This window comes from Cinclus cinclus, chromosome 1 (genome assembly GCF_963662255.1).
Source record: "Cinclus cinclus chromosome 1, bCinCin1.1, whole genome shotgun sequence".
Classification (NCBI taxonomy): domain Eukaryota; kingdom Metazoa; phylum Chordata; class Aves; order Passeriformes; family Cinclidae; genus Cinclus; species Cinclus cinclus.
In genome coordinates this window covers 58271590-58290298 of record NC_085046.1, presented here as the reverse complement: position 1 = coordinate 58290298, position 18709 = coordinate 58271590, and the positions used below count along the sequence as shown (strand labels likewise).

At 39.6% G+C, this 18709-nt stretch overlaps 1 protein-coding gene across 1 annotated transcript in view; it reads left to right on the top strand.

The window, feature by feature from the left end:
* TPPP (tubulin polymerization promoting protein) overlaps positions 1 to 18066 on the top strand; it is a 41849-nt gene extending 23783 nt beyond the window's left edge. The window contains exons 2-3 of the mRNA XM_062498373.1: positions 5818 to 5971; positions 17741 to 18066. Coding sequence (XP_062354357.1) covers positions 5818 to 5971; positions 17741 to 17935 — 349 coding nt within the window. The 3' untranslated portion in view covers positions 17936 to 18066. The remainder of the gene's footprint in view (positions 1 to 5817; positions 5972 to 17740) is intronic.
* The last annotated feature ends 643 nt before the right edge of the window (positions 18067 to 18709 follow it).

Here is an 18709-nt window from a genome sequence, read left to right as displayed (position 1 = left end):
GTGAATTTAGAACTGCAGACAAAACTCCTTCTGGTAGAGTTTATGCAAGAACATTTGTTGGGCTCCCACATTTAGTTGTGGTGTTTTTAGACCCTTGTCAGACCTGCTATGCTCCTTAGACTGTAGATGACAATTTCCACAGCAGAACAGTCCTGGTTATTGTATCCTGCTGTAAATCTCTCTGACATTCTAACAAAAATAGAAGCTTCTCTCAGTAATTCTGCATCTTCTTTCCTATCTTCAATGTAAGAAAATAGAAAAGTGTCCTATTGTGATGGGAATTTGGGATGACTTTTGGTAGCTTCAGGATTACAGCAGGGCCTATTAAGTTGTAGACTTTGTTGTATTAACACTGAACTGTTTTAGTGTTGTGGAGATCAAGATCTCTAATATACAACATAGATTTTGTGTATTGGGTATGTGGAGTGTAATTGTGTAGCTTTTCAGCTGATATTGTGGACAACTGTTAATCCAAATAATATTCAGGTCCGCAGTATCCATTTGCAGCAGTACACTTTCACATTAAGAACTTTGGGGCACTGTGAGTAGTAATATTTGCAAATGAAAACTGCATCACTTGCAGTTCAAATCTACTTTGCACTTTGTTTACCTTGCTAATATCCAGACACAGAACTGATGCTTTTATGTAGGTGAACTTGGGCTCCCAGGAGCAAACTGAGGATTTCAAACTTCAGTTCAGGATCTCCCAATATGTAGTTGGTCACATGTGGAGAGACAGATCAAGGAAAGAGAAGTGATGGGGAGCTTCCTAAAATTCTTCTGAGTATGATCATTCTGTTCCCAAATGTAGGCATAGGTACAGGAGGCTGTCATTATTGTACCAAGAACACGGTTTCCACCACTGAAGGATGATGCATTAGAGTAATTCTGTTTGTTGTAAGAAGCAAAGCTTAAAATAGAATGGTATGTAAGAACGTATCCTTTCTAAACATGAAGGTTTCTTTGTGTCATAATGAGGTATAGGGCTTTAAAAATTTTATTATTAATGCCCCTCATATGTTTTGTTGTTTTCATTGAAGTGGCCAACCTTCTGGCCACTAGTTTTGTAAAAACCTTTTTCCCCTCCTACCTTCCTTTTTTGTTGCTATTTTCAATTTTGTCTTATTTTCTGGTCTGTTTTAATTTTCATTCTGATGCCTTGAATTTTTAGTTTTATTTTTTTAACACACAGTTTTTTATCTTCTTTCTGTATGAACTATCTGGAATGCTAAACATAAGAGATGAGTGTAAAGAGCTGAGTGATCACCCTTGGCATACTTAATTGTAGACAAGTTGTTTGAACTTGTAACACTTGGAAAATAGAAGTGAATATATTTGTTTTGTTATTCCCATGGAAACGAGATATTTATAATGAGCTTCTAAAAACAAGCTACAAATATACACAAAGAAGCTGATTCTTTGTAGCAGTTGCTTAATAGAAAGGAATTAGTTTATTTGGGGGGGGTTTTGGGTTGGGGTTTTTGCCTAAATTAATGAGGTCTGAAAAGCTGGTACAATGAAAAGCTGATACAAGGAAGGGATTTCCTGAACAGGAACAGGGTATTAAAAATGTTGAAAATAAACTGGGGGTATGACAGCCTTGTGTGTTACTCTGTGTTCATAGTATTATAATTTTTCATACAGTTTGAGTTGGAGGGAACCTTTTATATCATCTAGGTAAACACCACCACCTCACCCTTCCCCCAGTGAGCAGGGATATATTGCATGAGATCAGGTTGCTCATAGCCCCATCCAACCTGACCAGGGACGGGCCGTCTACCATTTCTCTGGACAACCTCTTGCAGTGTTTTACCACCCTCCTAAAAATCCTTGTATCTGGTCTGAATCTACCCTATTTTACTTTACAATCATTCCCTTGTCCTATCACAACAGCTCTGCTAAAAAGCCTGCCCCCATCCTTCCTTGTAAGCTCTCTAAAAGCTGCAGTAAGGTCTCCTGGAGCCATATCTCCACCAGACTGAATCCCGGCTCTCCCACCTTTTCTTCATGGCAGAGGTGTTCCTTCTCTCTGATCAGCTCTGTGGCCCTTCTCTGGACTCATTCCAGCAGCTCAGTGTCTTTCCTGTGCTGAGGACCCCAGAGCTGGATGCAGTGTTCCAAGTGGGCTCTCACCAGAGCAGAGTCCTCTTCCTCACCCTGTTCCTGCGCTGCTTTTGGTGCAGCCCAGGACACAGTTGTTGGTTTTCTGGGCTGGGAGTGCATGTTGCTGGGTCGTGTCCAATTTTCCATCCAGTAGTGCTCACAAGTCATTATCCCTAGGGCGCTTTTGTGGGCCTGGATTGGAGAGAGTGTAAATCAAGGTTTGTTGAAAAACTTCTCTGTCATTTCTACCTACTCCATCAGTGGTCTCCTATACATTCAACCCGTGACTGTACAGACAGAGGAGAGGGGAGCATGCTGTTCTCATTAGTAATCATGATGGCAGCAGCTGCTCAGAGCTCTTGGAGACCTGTCTCTAGAGATGGGAGGGGTGTAGGACTGCTGCTTGGTAGTTTAGATGCTGGTACATGTCATATGTGTACCATACCTCACATACCAAAAGTGCAAGAGCATGTTGTGTTCCTAGGGTTTTCCACAAGACTTGACACATGTTGCAGATACGGAGTTTTGGAGTTAATTATGATGCTTTACAACTGGATTTGATAATATTGTCATAGATGGCAGAGCAAGAGGGGATATTTTTGGAGTATTGAAAAAGATAACAAATTTCAAAATTAAAGCTGTTTTATTTAGGAAACTTGTGATATAGTCGCAAAACTCCCTTAATTCCCTATCCTATTTTTAACATCACTTCAATTAATGTTGTTTGCTGGTGAAGAATATCAGCTACAATGTGCATTTGTTTCTCTTTCGGGGTCCCGCTGCAGTACTACATTGGTCGTATATATGTCCAGTTTGTGGTTATACCTTAAGCTGAAGGGGAAAAATCCACTCATTTCCTTGCCCCATGTAAGTGGCAGGGAAAAGACCAAATGTGAGAGGTGGGTATACCTGTGTCTTAGACCAAGTGTTCTTTGTTCCTTTTGGCAGCCATATTTATATATTTTTCCTTTTAATTCACACACACAAAAACATACGCTCTTCTGCTTAATGAGTATGCAACCAAATATTCTCCATGTGTTAATAAAACCCTGGGATCAGTTCATTTGTTTAGAGTGTGGCGCTAATAGCGACAAGGTCATGGGTTTGATGACTTTAGAGTTGAACTCAATGATCCTTGTTGGTCCCTTCCAGCTCAGAATATTTAGTGAAGAATAAACAAGTCAACATGAATTTCTGGTGGTGGTTTTGCTGAAAGTGATCATTCTTGTTCCCATTCTGATGATCCTGACTGATGATCCAAGCTAAACCTATGTGCTACAGAAAACTGCCTTTGGCAAGGCCTGTATGCTAAACTTGGCTGTGAGTCTGTAGAAAATTTAGGGCCTTAGGGTGTTGTTATGGTGAAGCCTTGCAGTGATTGCCAGTGCTTTCTTTTTCTAAACGAGAGGCAAAACAAATTGAAGTCTTGACCTCTTGCGCTACTAAAAAGTTCTTGGACAAGTTTCATCAGAAGAGGGATGTTAATCCTATTAATGAGAATCCTGGAGAAATTCCAGGTAGTTAATTGCAGTTTATTCCACCTGTCCTTCTGATTAATGAAATGCTGGATTATATCTTTATTTCTACTGTCATGATGTTCTTTTACCAGCTAATTCTGTGAGATACTCCAGCACATGTGTTACCTAAGGCAGACAAGTAGTTGCAAACAGCAATGCTTGGTCAAAAAACACACAAAGTTTTTTTTTGTGGGTGTTGCTGATGTTGGCTACATATGTTGGGCTGCATTGAAAATAAAGAATGCTAGTAATGAGCAATTATGTAAAGGGTTCCCTTAGTGTTGAATTTTGTTGTGAATAGCCAATTTCTCTTTGTTTTAAAAGCTGGGGATAAAATTTCATTTTTATGTTTAGTTAATTGAAGTAGGAGTTACTTTCTAACTGTTGGTTGCTAAACCAGAAACCTCACTTCCCCTTTTCATTAGTGGAGGCATCCCCCAGCTGAGAGGGATTTGACCCTGAAGGTGTCTAAGAGAAGATCAAACATAAATCCATGCCATATAGCTGAATTGCTCTTCACAAAGGTCTTTTTGACACTTGAATTAAAATTAGATTTCCATGTACTGCTTTTCTAGCCCAAGATTTCTGTTGCCAGTGCTCACTTTGTCTATCCTAGCATCTATTGTTTATTCCTATATAAACAGCTGTCTCTGTTGAAAGGACTGGTCTGGGTTGTGTGGTGGTGCTTGGTTATTTTTTCCCCCTGATTTGCTTGAAATGGTCTCTAAATTGGCATAAAAAGAAACGCTCAAGGAGCAAACAAAACTTGTGTAGTAGCATGTTTCCTGGCAACATGGACTCTCAAATATTACTTTAACTTTGAGAGTTTTGTAATGTTGTAAACATTTTTTGCTTTTGAAGATGGTACTGTTTAAGATTATATCAGCATAGGTATCAAAACATCTTCTAAAAATGGTTCTATGTGATCTGCTAAATTTTAGTTCAGAATATATGTCAGAATTTTGGGGTGTAAATTCTTATTCAAAAGATCAGAGAATCTATAGTTTACTAATACAGGAAAAAGTGTGGCTTGTGTCTGCTGTAATTCATAACAACTAAAAATAGTTGGTTTTTGTTTAATGGTGAGTAAACTCACTAATGCTGTTGCTTCATACCTGAATTTTTAAATGAGGAGCACTAAAACTAGGTTAATATTAGGGGATTGAGTGGAACAGTGCATACTCTGCAATGTTATCTCCTGCCTAAACTGAATATTTTAAAATGGTAGAAACCAGACATGCATTAACCTTCTTTTAATTAAGCATATCACTGTAGTGAATGCTTTGTAAGATTCTATCAAGTGAAACCTTTGCTATGATGGACCACAAAAGGTCTGCAGGAATGACAGTATAAACTGGTGTTTGTGAAGTGTGAATTTCCCATTCATCAGAATTTGCACTGCACAGTTGTGCAGCAAAATACTTTCAATTAAAAGTAAATATAAATAATTTACTAATGTGAAAATATGATCTTCCTATTACTGAAAACTACAGCAAGTATTCCGCTCCAAATCTCTGGGAGGTTTATGAGTTTACCAGACTACTATATTTTGTTTTCTGTTACCTTTAAAAGTTTTCTGAAGATGATGGTCTACAAAGGAAAGCAGGTATTGAATTTAAATGTGTCATTTAAAAACTTGTCAGTCTTCAATTGAGGAGGAATTTCAAGTTTTTGAGTGCTTTTCAATAGTTTGCTTTATGCAATAGCAGAATAATTCTTATTTGTGAATACATTAATAGTGACTTACAAATAACATGATAACCAGTTACTCAAAGTAGAATAAAAAATAATAAAAAGACTCACTTAAGATGCTTCAGTTCTTGTCTTCTACATGCAGGCTTTATAAGTGATCAATCAAATGAGACTATATTTAATTTGGTGAGCTGAAGGCATTTTGACAGTAGACCCAGTCCCTTTATTTCCTCTTTATTATTAAACATTCATTAAGGGAAGTCTGTAAAGTGCTATCCTACTGATGTGCGTATAAAAAGAAAGTATTTTTACTTTAGTAAAGTAAAGTATTTTTACCTTACTCCTGGGATATGTTTTATTTGACACCATAAATGGGCTGCATGGGCCTTCCTGTTCTGTTGCAATTTTCTGTTGTTCACTGTGTTAAACTGAAACCATTCTGCTACTCTTGAATTGCTTTTTGTGCTCTCTTGTAATTTGTTTCAATTGCTGTGTGTTTCAACAGGGGAAAGTCTGTAAGAACTATTACTTTTGAGCAGTTTAAGGAAGCTCTTCAAGAACTCTCCAAGAAGCGGTTTAAAGGCAAAAGTGATGAGGAAGCACTTCAAGAAATGTATAAACTAATTGAAGGAAAAGGCCCAGGTTTAACTGGAGTAACGGTATGTTACTGATCTAATGGACAGATTGTTTCTACCTGTCCTTTGTTCTGCTGCAGTGTTGTTATGTTCACCACTTCCCTCTACAACCCACAAATCCAATTTCTCTGTGAGCCTGAAGGCAGCAATTGCTAAGCAGAATGGGAGCAAAGACCTTGCAACAGCTGAATATTGTGCTACTGTGTGTGTTCTTGTGTGACACTGTCATTGCTCCTTCTAGAAATTGTACTGCCACCTAGTAGCACCTCAGGAATATCCTGAGCTCTTGTGTATGCTTAGAACAATAAATGTTAATGGAGAGTGGTGTATCTAAATCAAAAAGAGTAGAATGACATTAGAGCCTCAATAAAAAGTTGTTAAGATATTTTGTGAAATACCAAAAAGCAAAGGCATCTTAAAATACATTTAATTACACCATGTGAGTCCCAGAACACTGGAAATCTGGAAATAATTATAATTATTATAATAGGTCCAGTCTTTGTTTCTTGTTTGTTCCAAGTCTGTCAGAGCTATAATGTTCTTTCTTTTTTAATTTTAAAATACTGGTATTAAGCTTTGTATGTGAAAAGGAGCTATAAAGCATACTGTACGTAAGCTTGGTTGTCCTTTTAGATGCCCAGGCTAGGCAAGCTTTTATCCAGTATTTTAGGAGATACTGGAGTGTTTACCATCAGCTTGAATAGTTCTGTCGGTTTAGTTAATCTGCTTAAAATTTGTGATCCTCCTGAATTTTGTCTGTAAAACTGTGAATGAAAATATAATAATTTCAGAAACTGGTTCTCTGCAAATGATCAGTGTAAATATCAAGTGTAATATCAGTGTAAATACCTTTTGAGTTGTAAAATAATTCATCTTTTTGCAAGATTTTATTTTAGTACTTTTCTACTCTCATTTAAAACAAGTGGTAATTTTGATACAGACTTAAAATATTGAACCTTCCTTTTTGTTCTTCACTTACCTTAATAAATTTGAATAACTTCTTCATCTGTTCAGGGATTCCTACTTCAAATTGTGTACATTCTTCTAGGCCTCGCTCCAGATTCCATTTTTGGTATTTCAGCAGGCAGACATTGAAATCATCATTGTCTGCTAGTAAGGGAACAGTCTTTTCCTGTAAGGGGGATACAGATGAGAGAGAGCTTTGCAGATGCAAGTAGTATCATGTAAGTTCTGCAGAGGTATAGGAGTGTGCCAGCAGCAGGGGGAGGAGAGTGGAGAGGGGATATGAGCCAGCAATGTGAGGCTTGACTCTTCAATATGTGCAGTTCTGGGGAATGATGAAGAAGTGAAGAAAGGGGGATCAGACTAGTTTTGTCTGTTACCTGGAAAAGTAAGGGGCAGGAGGTAGAGATTAAAAGGAGGGAGATTGCAGGCTGGGAGCATGTATGTGTATATGTAAAACCAAATTTCATGTTTGTTTTCTCATGCTAATTTAGTTCCTGGATGGTAAAAAAGACCCACAAACTTGGCAATTAAAGACATTAAAATAAATTAATTAATACATGGCCACTCTCCTCCTGCAACCCAGGAGTGCAGATATTAAATGTCTCTACAAGCTTGTAATGTTTTGTTTACTTTGGGAAGTCAATATTGTGGAAATTTCAAGTTGTACTGCTTTTTGTATAGTTAGATAAAGTTACACTAAGCTTTTCTTAAAAGTTCTAGGGTAAGTCAGTCATGCCATGTAGTGTGCGCCCTGCTCTGTGAAACTCTGCTATATGTCATGTAGATTTAGTTCAGGTTTCAGACAGAAAACTTTATGTGACTACTGACACATTACTCTAAACGTATTAGGGAAAGAGTTGAAAGCATTATTAAGTGAAGCTTATGGATAAGAATATTTCAGCAGCATGTGGGGAATTTTGTGTCATGGCTTCTTATGTTCTGTACTGGGTATTTTGGGGAGATAGGTGGTGGGGCCAGTATGTCTGGACTAAATGGCAGCCTGGGGGAAGCACTCCTTCAGCAGGACAGTTGGAAAGTTTGCCTTCACATCAGACAATGAGGATTTTAGTGCACATTGTGATAGAAGTGCTGGAAGATTTTTTATCTTTTTCTGTTTATTTTTTCTTCTCCTTCAGAACGTTATACAATTACAAAAATCCCTGCTTGTGGTTGATGTGGTTGAGAAGGCTCAGCAGCCAGATATCCAGACATTGAAACCAAGTGAATTTTGGGCTGCTTTCTAATCTTGGAGCAGAACATGTACGATTGGCTTTGTCCCACAAGAAGAAAAACACAGGAAAGTGATAAGGGTTAATGAAGCCAGTGGCTTTATTAGCTTGCTTGGTAGTGATCTGTCACTAGAATATACAGTGCAGGTTGTGTAACTTGGACAGCTTGTAAACAGACATGTAAATGAAGTCTAGGGCCCTTTAATTGTCTTCATTCCTACACAAAGGTTACCAAGAGCAAAACTTAGGTTCTTTCTTTTCCTGTACCAAGAGCTGTGTGCCATAACAATGCTGAATGCATTTCTGCACCTCCTGGGGAATAGAACCTTGCTTTGGTCATTGCTTGCTGTTAAAATAAAACCAGCTGAATTTCAGTGTACATTCATCAGGGTCCTTGGTATAGAAATGCAGAACAATTTCAAGTGCAAGGCATCTTGGATGATTTCATTCAAACCTTCTGCTCACAAGAGGGCTAACTTAAAGCCAGATCAGGTTGTTCAGGGCTCAGTCCAGTCAGATTCACAGTGAGGGGAGTATGGGTGGCAGTACAGTACCGCAGCAACAGCATTTTAAAAGCAGGATAATGGGTTCTCAGGGAGATGTTGATGTGGGCAAGATCATATTCTTACCAAAATGTACCTGCTAGGGAAAGAGCAAGAAAGTCAGTGCAGCCCATAGAGTGTGATAAATGAGACAAAACAGTTGTTGTGACAGAAGTGCAAAGAGGCCTAGGAAGTCCACTTAAGATTTTGTGGATCTTCCTGAAGATTTTACAGTGGTAGTCTGAAAAAGCTGCAGGACATACTGTCCAGCACATGGACATCCATTAAGATGTAGAAGAAATCTGCAGAACTGCCATTAGCACATCAGAGTCCTTGGCTCTGTTAGGAGGAAGTCCTGTAGCCTGTTGCATGCTTCAGAGAGCTCCTGTGTCTTCCCAGAGGTCAGGGCGGGTGGTGGTGGTCAGATGAGGAGGATGAAGGAGAGGATGAGGAGAAGATGAAGTGATATTTGTGGAAAACCCAAGATACACAAGATGAGGAGGGAGTGACAGCCGGAGGCCAAGTGGACAGAGACTATTGAGGTAGAGAAGGCTGAAAGCTTGTGGTTTCTGGCAACAAAAAGTCACAGATCTGCTCCCCCTGCAGTTCTTCAGTTTCAGAATACGTGTAGTATCCTGAACACTGGTGAGGATCAACAAGACCCACCAGAGTTGCTGAGCCTGAACTTGATGTTGACACAAAAGGGGGAAAATGAGTGGTAATGTTGACCAGCACTCTCTCACACTGTGGAGACAGAAAGGTTTTTTTTAAGGATCCTTGGTTGAATGAGAGCTGGCTGCAGATTTATAATTATATCAGGCCTTAGTATGAGCTGTGTGTTAGTGAAAATCTGGAAAGAAGTTGAGTGAACAGTCACAGAAGATTGTACCATCCCGAATATCTCATGTGCTATTATACTTCCCTGTTCTGTAATGGGTGACACTATACTCTAGCAACAGTGCTGTACCATGAGTCAGGAGTAATGGGTACCAGTCACAGAAAATGACTGATGATTCTTCTCATGGATGATCAAGGCATGCATTTTCTGATCTCACCAGATGTCTCAGGAGTTTTATTGCTTGGTAGGTGCCAAGATCTGGGATTGTTGCAGATGCACAGCCAAGATTTGTTCAGCCTCCTTTTCTTCCTCTTCTTGTAGGTACTCAGAGTACTACTCTGGAGATAACCTGGAGCATATAAAGGGGAGCTACAGAGGTATAGGGGTGAGGCTGAAGGTTATGGATCTCAGATCTTGCCTTGCCAATCCTGGGAGGAGGAAAGATTGGGTAGCAGTGGACTGTATAGCTTCTGTTGAAGATGGGGCCTTGGCATCTAGGACCAGAGAAATGAGGGCTACTCTGCAGGGGTGGAATAAATCTAACAATGTGGAACAAGAGTATCTTTACAAACTAGGCTTTCTGATCTGCTGAGGAAACTATTAGACTGGGTATGAAAGGTTACCATAACCTGAAGATGAAAGATCATAAGGGGCAGAGTAGATATGTCTAGGTGACAAGCCTGACATGGGAGGTTCTTGCCCTTCTGTAAGTGCAGCAGGACATGGGGTCTGTCTCAAACACTTGGACACAAAAGCATGTAGTATGGGAAGGCAGGGCAAATTATCTGGAGAGATGTGATTCCCTGGGATTGTGCAGGTGTTTTGACTTGAGTGCTGCACTGGATGAATAGAGAACCTTATAGAAATACATGAAAAAATGAGGAAGAGAGACTGTAGCCTGTGTAAAGGCTTGTGTTGACAGCATCTAGCTTTGGAACCAGTCTCATTAAAGAAGTATTCAGCAACACCCTCACTGGAAAGAAAAAAAAAAAAAAAGCCTTGTAATATATTTCCTTTTCTGTTTTGTCTTCACCACCAACAAGAATGAAAAACTCCTCCTCAGATAAATGCTGGCACACTGTTTTTTTGGAAGGTCATATTATTCAGGCTGCTATATCCCATCAGTTGGAACCATGTAGTGACTTGGACTGTTGAAATGCTGGAGAACTGGAGTTAAGGGGCTAATCTTAAAGAGGAGGAAAGGAAGGGGTCTCCTGCAGGTGCCAAGTGGGCAACAACTGATCTGCCCGTATGGCTGGACATTACATGGTCTTCTCTTGATGAAGCTAGACCTGGGTCAGGCAAATTTAGGAAATAAATGTGAATTTGTTGCTGGAAGTGATGTCAAATATAAGGCACCTTTTTGATGTCTTGTGCTCCAGCTCTGGCTGGACTCCTAGTTAGTGAAAAGGTTTAGATACTGTGTATAGAACTACAACTTGCAGTGCTCCGTCATCTTAGTGGCAACCACTCCATTGAAAGTCCTCACAGGATTAGTTAAAATGATGTTAATTTCTGGGATTATTGAAGGGGAGTGGTTTATCATTTTCTTTTGTTTGGGTGTGTTTGTGCACATCCTAAACTGAAGGAACATGAATGAAATCCAATTTTTCTTTTTGAAGCTTGACCTCTACTTCTGACTCTTCCGCAGACTTTTAATGCATGCGTATGTATTCCCATGAACTTAAAACCAAAGTAAATGCAATTTTGGTAGGGAGTTCTGGTACACACACACACCCCCCACCCAAAAAAAGAAAAGGGCAGACTCCCTTTGAAATATATATTTTTCCATGTTACAGTAATTTTTAATTTCTCACTTTTGCAAAGTGAGAACACCAGGTCAATAATTTTCAAAACCTTGCTGAGACTATGAATGTTGGTGCTGATTCTGCAGGCTCCCAGATCATCTTAATTGCATAAAGAAATCTCTGTGGCAGCTTATGCTAGGAAGGTGTGGTGTTAGATAGTGAAGTTTTGTGGTTGAAGGAGCAAATGTGGGAAGGCATTCAGGTGTGCAGCAAGGAAAGCTGCCTGCAGCTGACAGCGTAGGCAGGAGTAGTGTGGCTAAGGTGTTGTACCTTTCAGTGAGGAGTAACAAGAGCAGCTCCCCTAGTGCCAGTCACCCTTGATTTTGGCAGCGCAGGCGCTCCCAGCATTGATTGCTGAAAAGACACAGTCAGTTCCCCAGGCAGGCAGGGACTGTTCCTGTGCTATCTGGGCATTTGTAATTCAGGAAAGAAAACCAAGCAGAAACCCCCTACTGCAAGGTGCTGCATCATTAAGTTTCTGCCTAGGCTGTGGAGCAGCTCTAAATCAACCCCGAATCTTTGTGGGTAGTGGCAAGCGGTGGAAGAAACCTTGAGGCAAAGTTGTTTCAGTGGAGCCAAGAGTTCATTGTGAAAGCGAGGGCACTGGGTGTCTGTTTGGAACGTGTGATATTCCTGAAGTCCAGTGGGTTTTCTCGGTGCTTTTCCTTCCCAGGAACGGGTTCTGGAGAGCTTTTTGGGGATGGTGCTGTGCTGTGTGCAGAGGTGCCCAGCACAGAGCTCCTGCGAGCTTTGCAGGGGCTGTGGTGCTGCAGGAGTGAGCCCTGTGCAGCTGCAGGAGTGTGGTGCTGCTCTGCCCTGCTCGTGGAGCTCTTTGCAGTGTGCCAGGTGCGAAGCTTTTGTGGCATTTGCTTGGGTTTTGAGCTGGGAGCTTTGTAGAAGGGACGGTGACGTGTGCTGACAGAAAACGAGGAGCGCCACCTTGGCAGCACTGAATGGTCTTTCCTCTTCTTTGCCCCAACTTTGTTGTGGAAGGAAAAGCCCTGAAAGTGGGGGAAATCTTCCAGTCTCACACTGTTACCTAATTTGCATGATTGTGGTACTAGCTTCAGATGATGCTTCTAGCCTTTTGACACAAAAAAGTTAATTTTATGGAGTCTTTTGGGTCCATAGAACTCATACAGTTTTCCTGCTGCAAACAAGCCAAGCCAGTGCAGCTGCAGAGCTTTCAGTGGATGTGTTTTTCTTCAGCAAACTGCTATATTGTTCTGTACTACAGTAGACAAAATACATGTTCTTGACTTCTGTGCTCTCACTTCCTTTTTAATGTAGTTCATTTCAGTTTCCTAAGGGCTGATAATACATTTCTGGAACTAATTCAAATTCTCAAAAGTAATGAAATGGATTGTGTTGCTTCCTCTGTTAACTGCTTCTTGATTTATTAGTTAGCTTGAGGCAGCAGGCAAAATCTGTATAAGTTTGCAGAGTTATCTTTTCTGAGAAAGGACAAGGGAGACATTTGTTAAGGCATTTGTTAAGGCTTCTGGAGTTTAAAGACCACTGCTTTCACTTCCTCTCTTTGGTAAGAGGGCTGTTTCAGACCGACAGAAGTTGGACTATTGGTAATACAGTATTTGGATGAGATGTTGGATTGTTTTGTTTACTTACCTGCACTGTGGTCAAACACTGGAATAAGTTGCCTATGGAGGCTGTGGAACTTTACAGGTGTTCAGGACTTGACTAGAGAAATTTCTGTGTAAGCCTATTTGAGCCTTGCTGAGAGCAGTGCTTTATGCTCTATGAAGACTAATATTCCAAGGTTCTTTCCAACTTAAATTGTTCTGTGACTTAGTAATTTTAAGTTTTGATAATCCTTAGGGACAGAGAATGCCCCACACTTTCCAGGCTTGACCAACCACAGTGGTGAAAAATTCTCATGTGTCTACTTGGAATTTCCTATCTTCCAAATCATGCCCATTATTGTTTACTTCTGAACTGTCTCTGTTTCTAATATAACCCGTCTGTTGAGGACAGGAATAAGATTTGGTTTTCCCTTTTTTATTCTGTGTCTTGATAAACACACTCTCTTTTCCATCTTTTCCATGTATGTCACATGCTCCAAGCCCCTTGCTGTCTTAGCAGCACTTCTTTGTAGACACTAACACAAGGCAAGGAAAATTACTGTATTGTTAGGAAAAAATGCACAAAAAATGAAGAATCTTGATTTGGAACACTAATTATGTTTGATTCTGTTGTGCTAAGTAAAACTTTCTTCCTAAGAGAAAGTTTTTTAAAAATAAAAAATTGACTTTCATGGGGCACCTTCTGTGATATGCAAACTTTGTGCTTAACTGTGTGTGCAGATAAGAGATGGAAAATGAAAGCTTTTGTGGTCTCACATTAAAAAAGAAAAAGAAGGATATTGGCCCCAAGGAATTTATTGCCTGTATAATGTAACTAAAGAGATTATGTAACTTACTCTAGGTAGTAACCACTTCAAGCAGAATTGCTATATGACAAGGCAGAATCATTTGTATGTGATTCATTGTGAAAAAGAAGGGAGAGTAGTAACTTGCTAATGTGAAAACTGTTCTCATCCAGCCCTTTGTGCTCGTCACTGTATTTCTTCCTATATTTTTCTTCACTTAAGAAGGATGGTCACCTTTCTCCCCCCACCCCCCACTTTTTGTTTGCCTCCCCATACCCTTGTGCCATTAATAATGAACAGATGGATTGTAGAGAAGAATGAGCTTGTGACCACCCTTTCAATTGGTTTTGCCTTTTGCTCAATATCCAGTTTAATCTGCATACTTGGTTTTGTTGTTCAGAAATAGAATAAACCATTTTGATAAAAACAGTCAGTTGCACATCCAGTTCATAAAGACTGTTCACTAAAAATAAGTCATCAGCTCACAGAGGAATCTTTATGGGTAAATTTTTCATGTTAAGACACTAAAAGTAATGGTACAGCTAATTCTAGAAATCATATGCAGGTACATGAAGGACAAGAAAGTCATCAGTACTGGTCAGCACAGCTCATCACCATGGCGGAGCTGTGCTTGACTGACCTGTAAACTTCTACAATTAAATGACTGCCTGAGTACATAGGGGAAGAAGAGAGTAGTGCAGCATCTACCTGGGCTTCAGTAAGACCTTTGATGTGGTCTCTTTTAAGAGTCTCAGAACCCCTCAAGCTATTGCTGTAGAAGCTGATGGGCAGACTCTGATGTGGACTGAAAACAGGCTGCATGGTTCAGCCCTGAGGGTGGTGATGAACAGTGCCTCCAACACCCCTAGTTGGAGGGTGAAAACAGTGGTTTTCTGTATGGAGAGGGGTCCATGCTGAGTTGTCTTGTTTAACATCTTCATTAATCATCTTCATGATAGGGTGTGGTATACTCTCAGTGAGTTTTGTGATGACACAGAGCTGGGAGGAGTGTCTGATAGATGGGATGATTGCCATCCAGAGGGACATGACGGGCTGGAGATAGGGGCTGACAGGAACTTCAGCAAGCTCAGCAAGCACTGCAAAGTCCTGCAACTGATGAGGAAGAGCCCCACGCACCAGTACGTTCAGGGGTCCATGCGGATGGAAAGGAGATTGGTTGAAATGGACCTCAGAATGCTCGCAGACACCAAGCAGAACAGGAACCAGAGAGGTGTTCTTGCTGTACGGAATGTCACTGGTATCTCAGCTGCATTAGAAGTATTGCCAAGCAAATACTTCCTGTATTTGGGTATTCCTTCCCCTCTGCTCAGCACTGGTGAAATCTCACCTGAAGTCCTGCATTCAGCTCCAGACTCCCCAGGAGAAGACTGATAAGCTTCTGGAGAGAGTCCAGAAAAGGACCATTACGATGATAGAGGGACTGGAACGTCTCTACTATGAGGAAAAGCTGAGGGAGCTGGCATTGTGTAAACTGGAAAAGAGAAGGCTCAAGGGTGAATCCCATCCATGTATATAAATACCTGAAGGGAGGGTGCAAAGATGATGGAGCAAGGCTTTTCTCAGTAGTGCTCAGTCGCAGGGCTTTTCTATGATTCTGTGATACATAGTACCACTAGCTGCTTGTGGTTGAGGAGCCCAGGATGGATATGAAGATGTTGTATATGAAAGCATCTTAGCACAACCTTAAGAATATTTACACAACCTTAAAAAGAAAGAGGCATTTTCTTTTTAATGTATACACGTTCATCATAAGAATGATGGAAAGGAAGAAGAAAATGGAGAACTGAGGCGTTCTGCATAGCCTTGTAGTGGCATCTCATCTCTGATCTTTTATGCAGATATATCAGTTCGGGGAGTGAGAGCTTAACATACAAGGAATTAACATTGCTTGGATTTTGTATTGTTGGAAAAAAGGTGAGCCTCCCATTTCACAAAAATTTTGCCAACAGCAAATCACCAGTATTTCAGTTGAATAGTCTTGTCACATGTGGGAAAGGGCACATCAGTGACTTGACATACAACTTAGGAAAAGACTGCAGTTCTTACTGAAAAACAATTTGGAGGGAAAAAATGTTTGCGTTGCAGGTACCGCCTTCAATATTATTTTCACATGAGCATTAAATGTGATGCAGGAAGCCTTCTGATCCATTTTGGGCTGAAAAACCACCAAATGTGGAATTGCTGTTGTTCTTGCTCTGAATTTGTGCTGTCCCTTGTCCAGGGGTTTTAGGTTTTGATTGTTTTTCAGGACAAAAAGATCGTATTTTTTAACCTGCCAAGCTGTTGCCCATCCTCAGTTTTCTTCATTGGTTTGAAACATGTTACTGTTTTCCCTACAGATTAGTAGGAAAAGGAAGGACTTGTGTGGCACGCTGCTATCATCTTGTTGCGGAAATGCACCTTATAAGTCATGTGTGTTGTGGTCTTATCAGAATGCAGATGTCTTGATATAAATACCACATTTCTCAAGTTTACCACTGGGAATAGTTTCCTGGGAACATCCTTCATTCTTTACATGAGCCATTCTATTAATCCTCGTTTTACTGTTTCTTCTTGCATGTTAATATGTGTGCATTTCCATCCACTCACACAAGTTTTAGTATGTAAGTTACTAAATGTGTTACTGTACAGAAATTCTCATGTTTTTATTGTAGTTTGTGTATTGAAGAAAATTTCATACATTTCATGCCACACCTTTGAAACAGAGGAGCAGAAGCTGTAGTCTTTTATTTTTCAAATAGTGATTAAGTTTACCATTACAAGTTCTCAGAATAGCAGTCTGTCCTGAGAATGAATTTGGTAAAGGAAAAGGCAGTCAGCTAGATTTTCTGGGACTTCCCTACATGTGACATGTAGAGTGTATGCACATGTAGGTAAACTGATTTTCTGTAAAGTAGTAGTTTTTAAATACAAGGAAAGCAAATATGTTTTAAGTGTAGTTAACTATATATTGAATATATTGCTCTTGTCTTGCATTTGGAGTTTTCCTGGTTATAAGGTGTAACCAGGTCAATGTGAACAAGTAAACTGTGTATATTGGACCAGTACTTCTTCCTTAGCATTGTCGTGATACCTACTTTTTCAGTATAGAAAAATAACTACTTCTGCAAATAGTACTCTTAAGATTGTGAGACAGAAGTCCCTAAAGGTCATTTAGCAATGCTCCAGTGGACATTTTCTTTCACATAGTGGCAAGTGGTGCACATACAAAAGATGCCCAGATTTTAGCACTCTGTTCATTTTAGCTCAAAAGTCTTGTGTGTATTTTCCTGCCCTGATTTTAAAATATAAATTTAAGGATCAAAGAGGCTGTTCCTAGTCTGAGCACACAGGTTATCATGCTTCAATATTGTTATGTGAAATTTTTTTTTTTTCTGTTTCTGTAGTCAATTTTTTTTTTGTCTTGATGACAACAAAACTGGTTTTTGAGGAGCCTGATATGACTCGGTGGAAGGAAAGTCTTTGCTCAGTGCCATTTCATAGACTGCTAATTTGCTAACATTAGAAATCACTTTCAGTCCTTCCAGTTTGTTACTTCTCTTGTGAATCCTAGAGTTTAGAATGAAATTGTCTTTAGAAGCAATGAATTCTAGTTGTATTGGAGTACTTTTTCTGTATTGGTGGAGCCAGACTTTTATGCTTTCATGTTGACATAATGGATTTCGAACACGGTTCAAAATGTGAAGTCAAGATACAACTTCTGCATATCTTTGGTGTTTAGAACTTGATTATTAATCAAAAGTATCTCATACTGGAAGTCTTCCAAAAGTTTTTTATATAATTTGTTCTATTTCCTTTTTTGCTGTATTATTATTGTCATTGTATGTAATGGCAAGAAACAAACATCTTTGTATCCTGTTGCTGGGAATGAGTAGGTATTTGCATAGTCCTTGTCATAAGCAAAGATTTGAATCTTGGAAGCATGTAAAGGTGTCTGTATTAAGAATGGCTGATTTCTGATGTGTCTTTTTTGTTTTGTTTCTTTTTTTTTTTCTTCCAATAGAAAACTGTTGCATCTCCAACTGTTTCACGCCTTACAGATACTTCAAAATTCACTGGTTCTCACAAAGAGAGGTTTGATGCCAGTGGGAAAGGAAAAGGCAGAGCCGGCCGAGAAGATCTGGTGGATAACTCAGGATATGTATCTGGTTATAAGCATGCAGGCACATATGATCATAAAGTACAAGGAAACAAGTAAGGCTGAGGGTTTACAACACAGAGGGGGATAGAGTATATATTTGTAAGGATGATGTTATGAATCCCACATGTTTCAGTTATTGTGAATGTTGAGACTATGTTGTCAAGAAGTTGTCTTCAGGAACTGGAACTGATTTCAACATCTGCTGAGCTACTTGCAGCACAATGCCACTTCATTACATTCCTCATGCATATATTGGCAAAAATAAATAAATATGTAGGTATGAAAAATACAGCATTTTGTTGAGCTTTAGGGAAAAAAAACACAAAACAACAAACAACAAAGCCAAAGTCAAGAGCAGTTATACTACACTTCGTCAATTCAAGCAAAAATATCTCAAACATTCCTAGATGTTCAGTTGCCCTGATGATGTCAAAGAGAACCTCTTGAAAAAGGATCTTTTGTAGCAGTCTTTCTGAAGAGTATCCCATTACTTACTGAGTTTCATTTGACTACTTTTTTAGGGTTTTTTTAAAAATGTCTTATATGGGATCTAGCACTTTCCTCAAAACATTCAACAATATACTATTGGGAAGTAAGTGGTAATAATATACTAGGTTCTAGCCTGTGATTGTCATATACCACCCATAGAAAAATGGGAAAAAACCCTATTTCTAGGCCAATATAGGCTCTGAAGTATTTTATGTCAACAGAAATAGTTGGAAAATACCAGCCCTTACTTTCCTCCTCTCTATACTTTGTGCTTGTTCTTGTGTGTACTGTAGCATGGTTCTGACTGGCTGGATTTGGATGGAACTATTGTACTAATCTGAG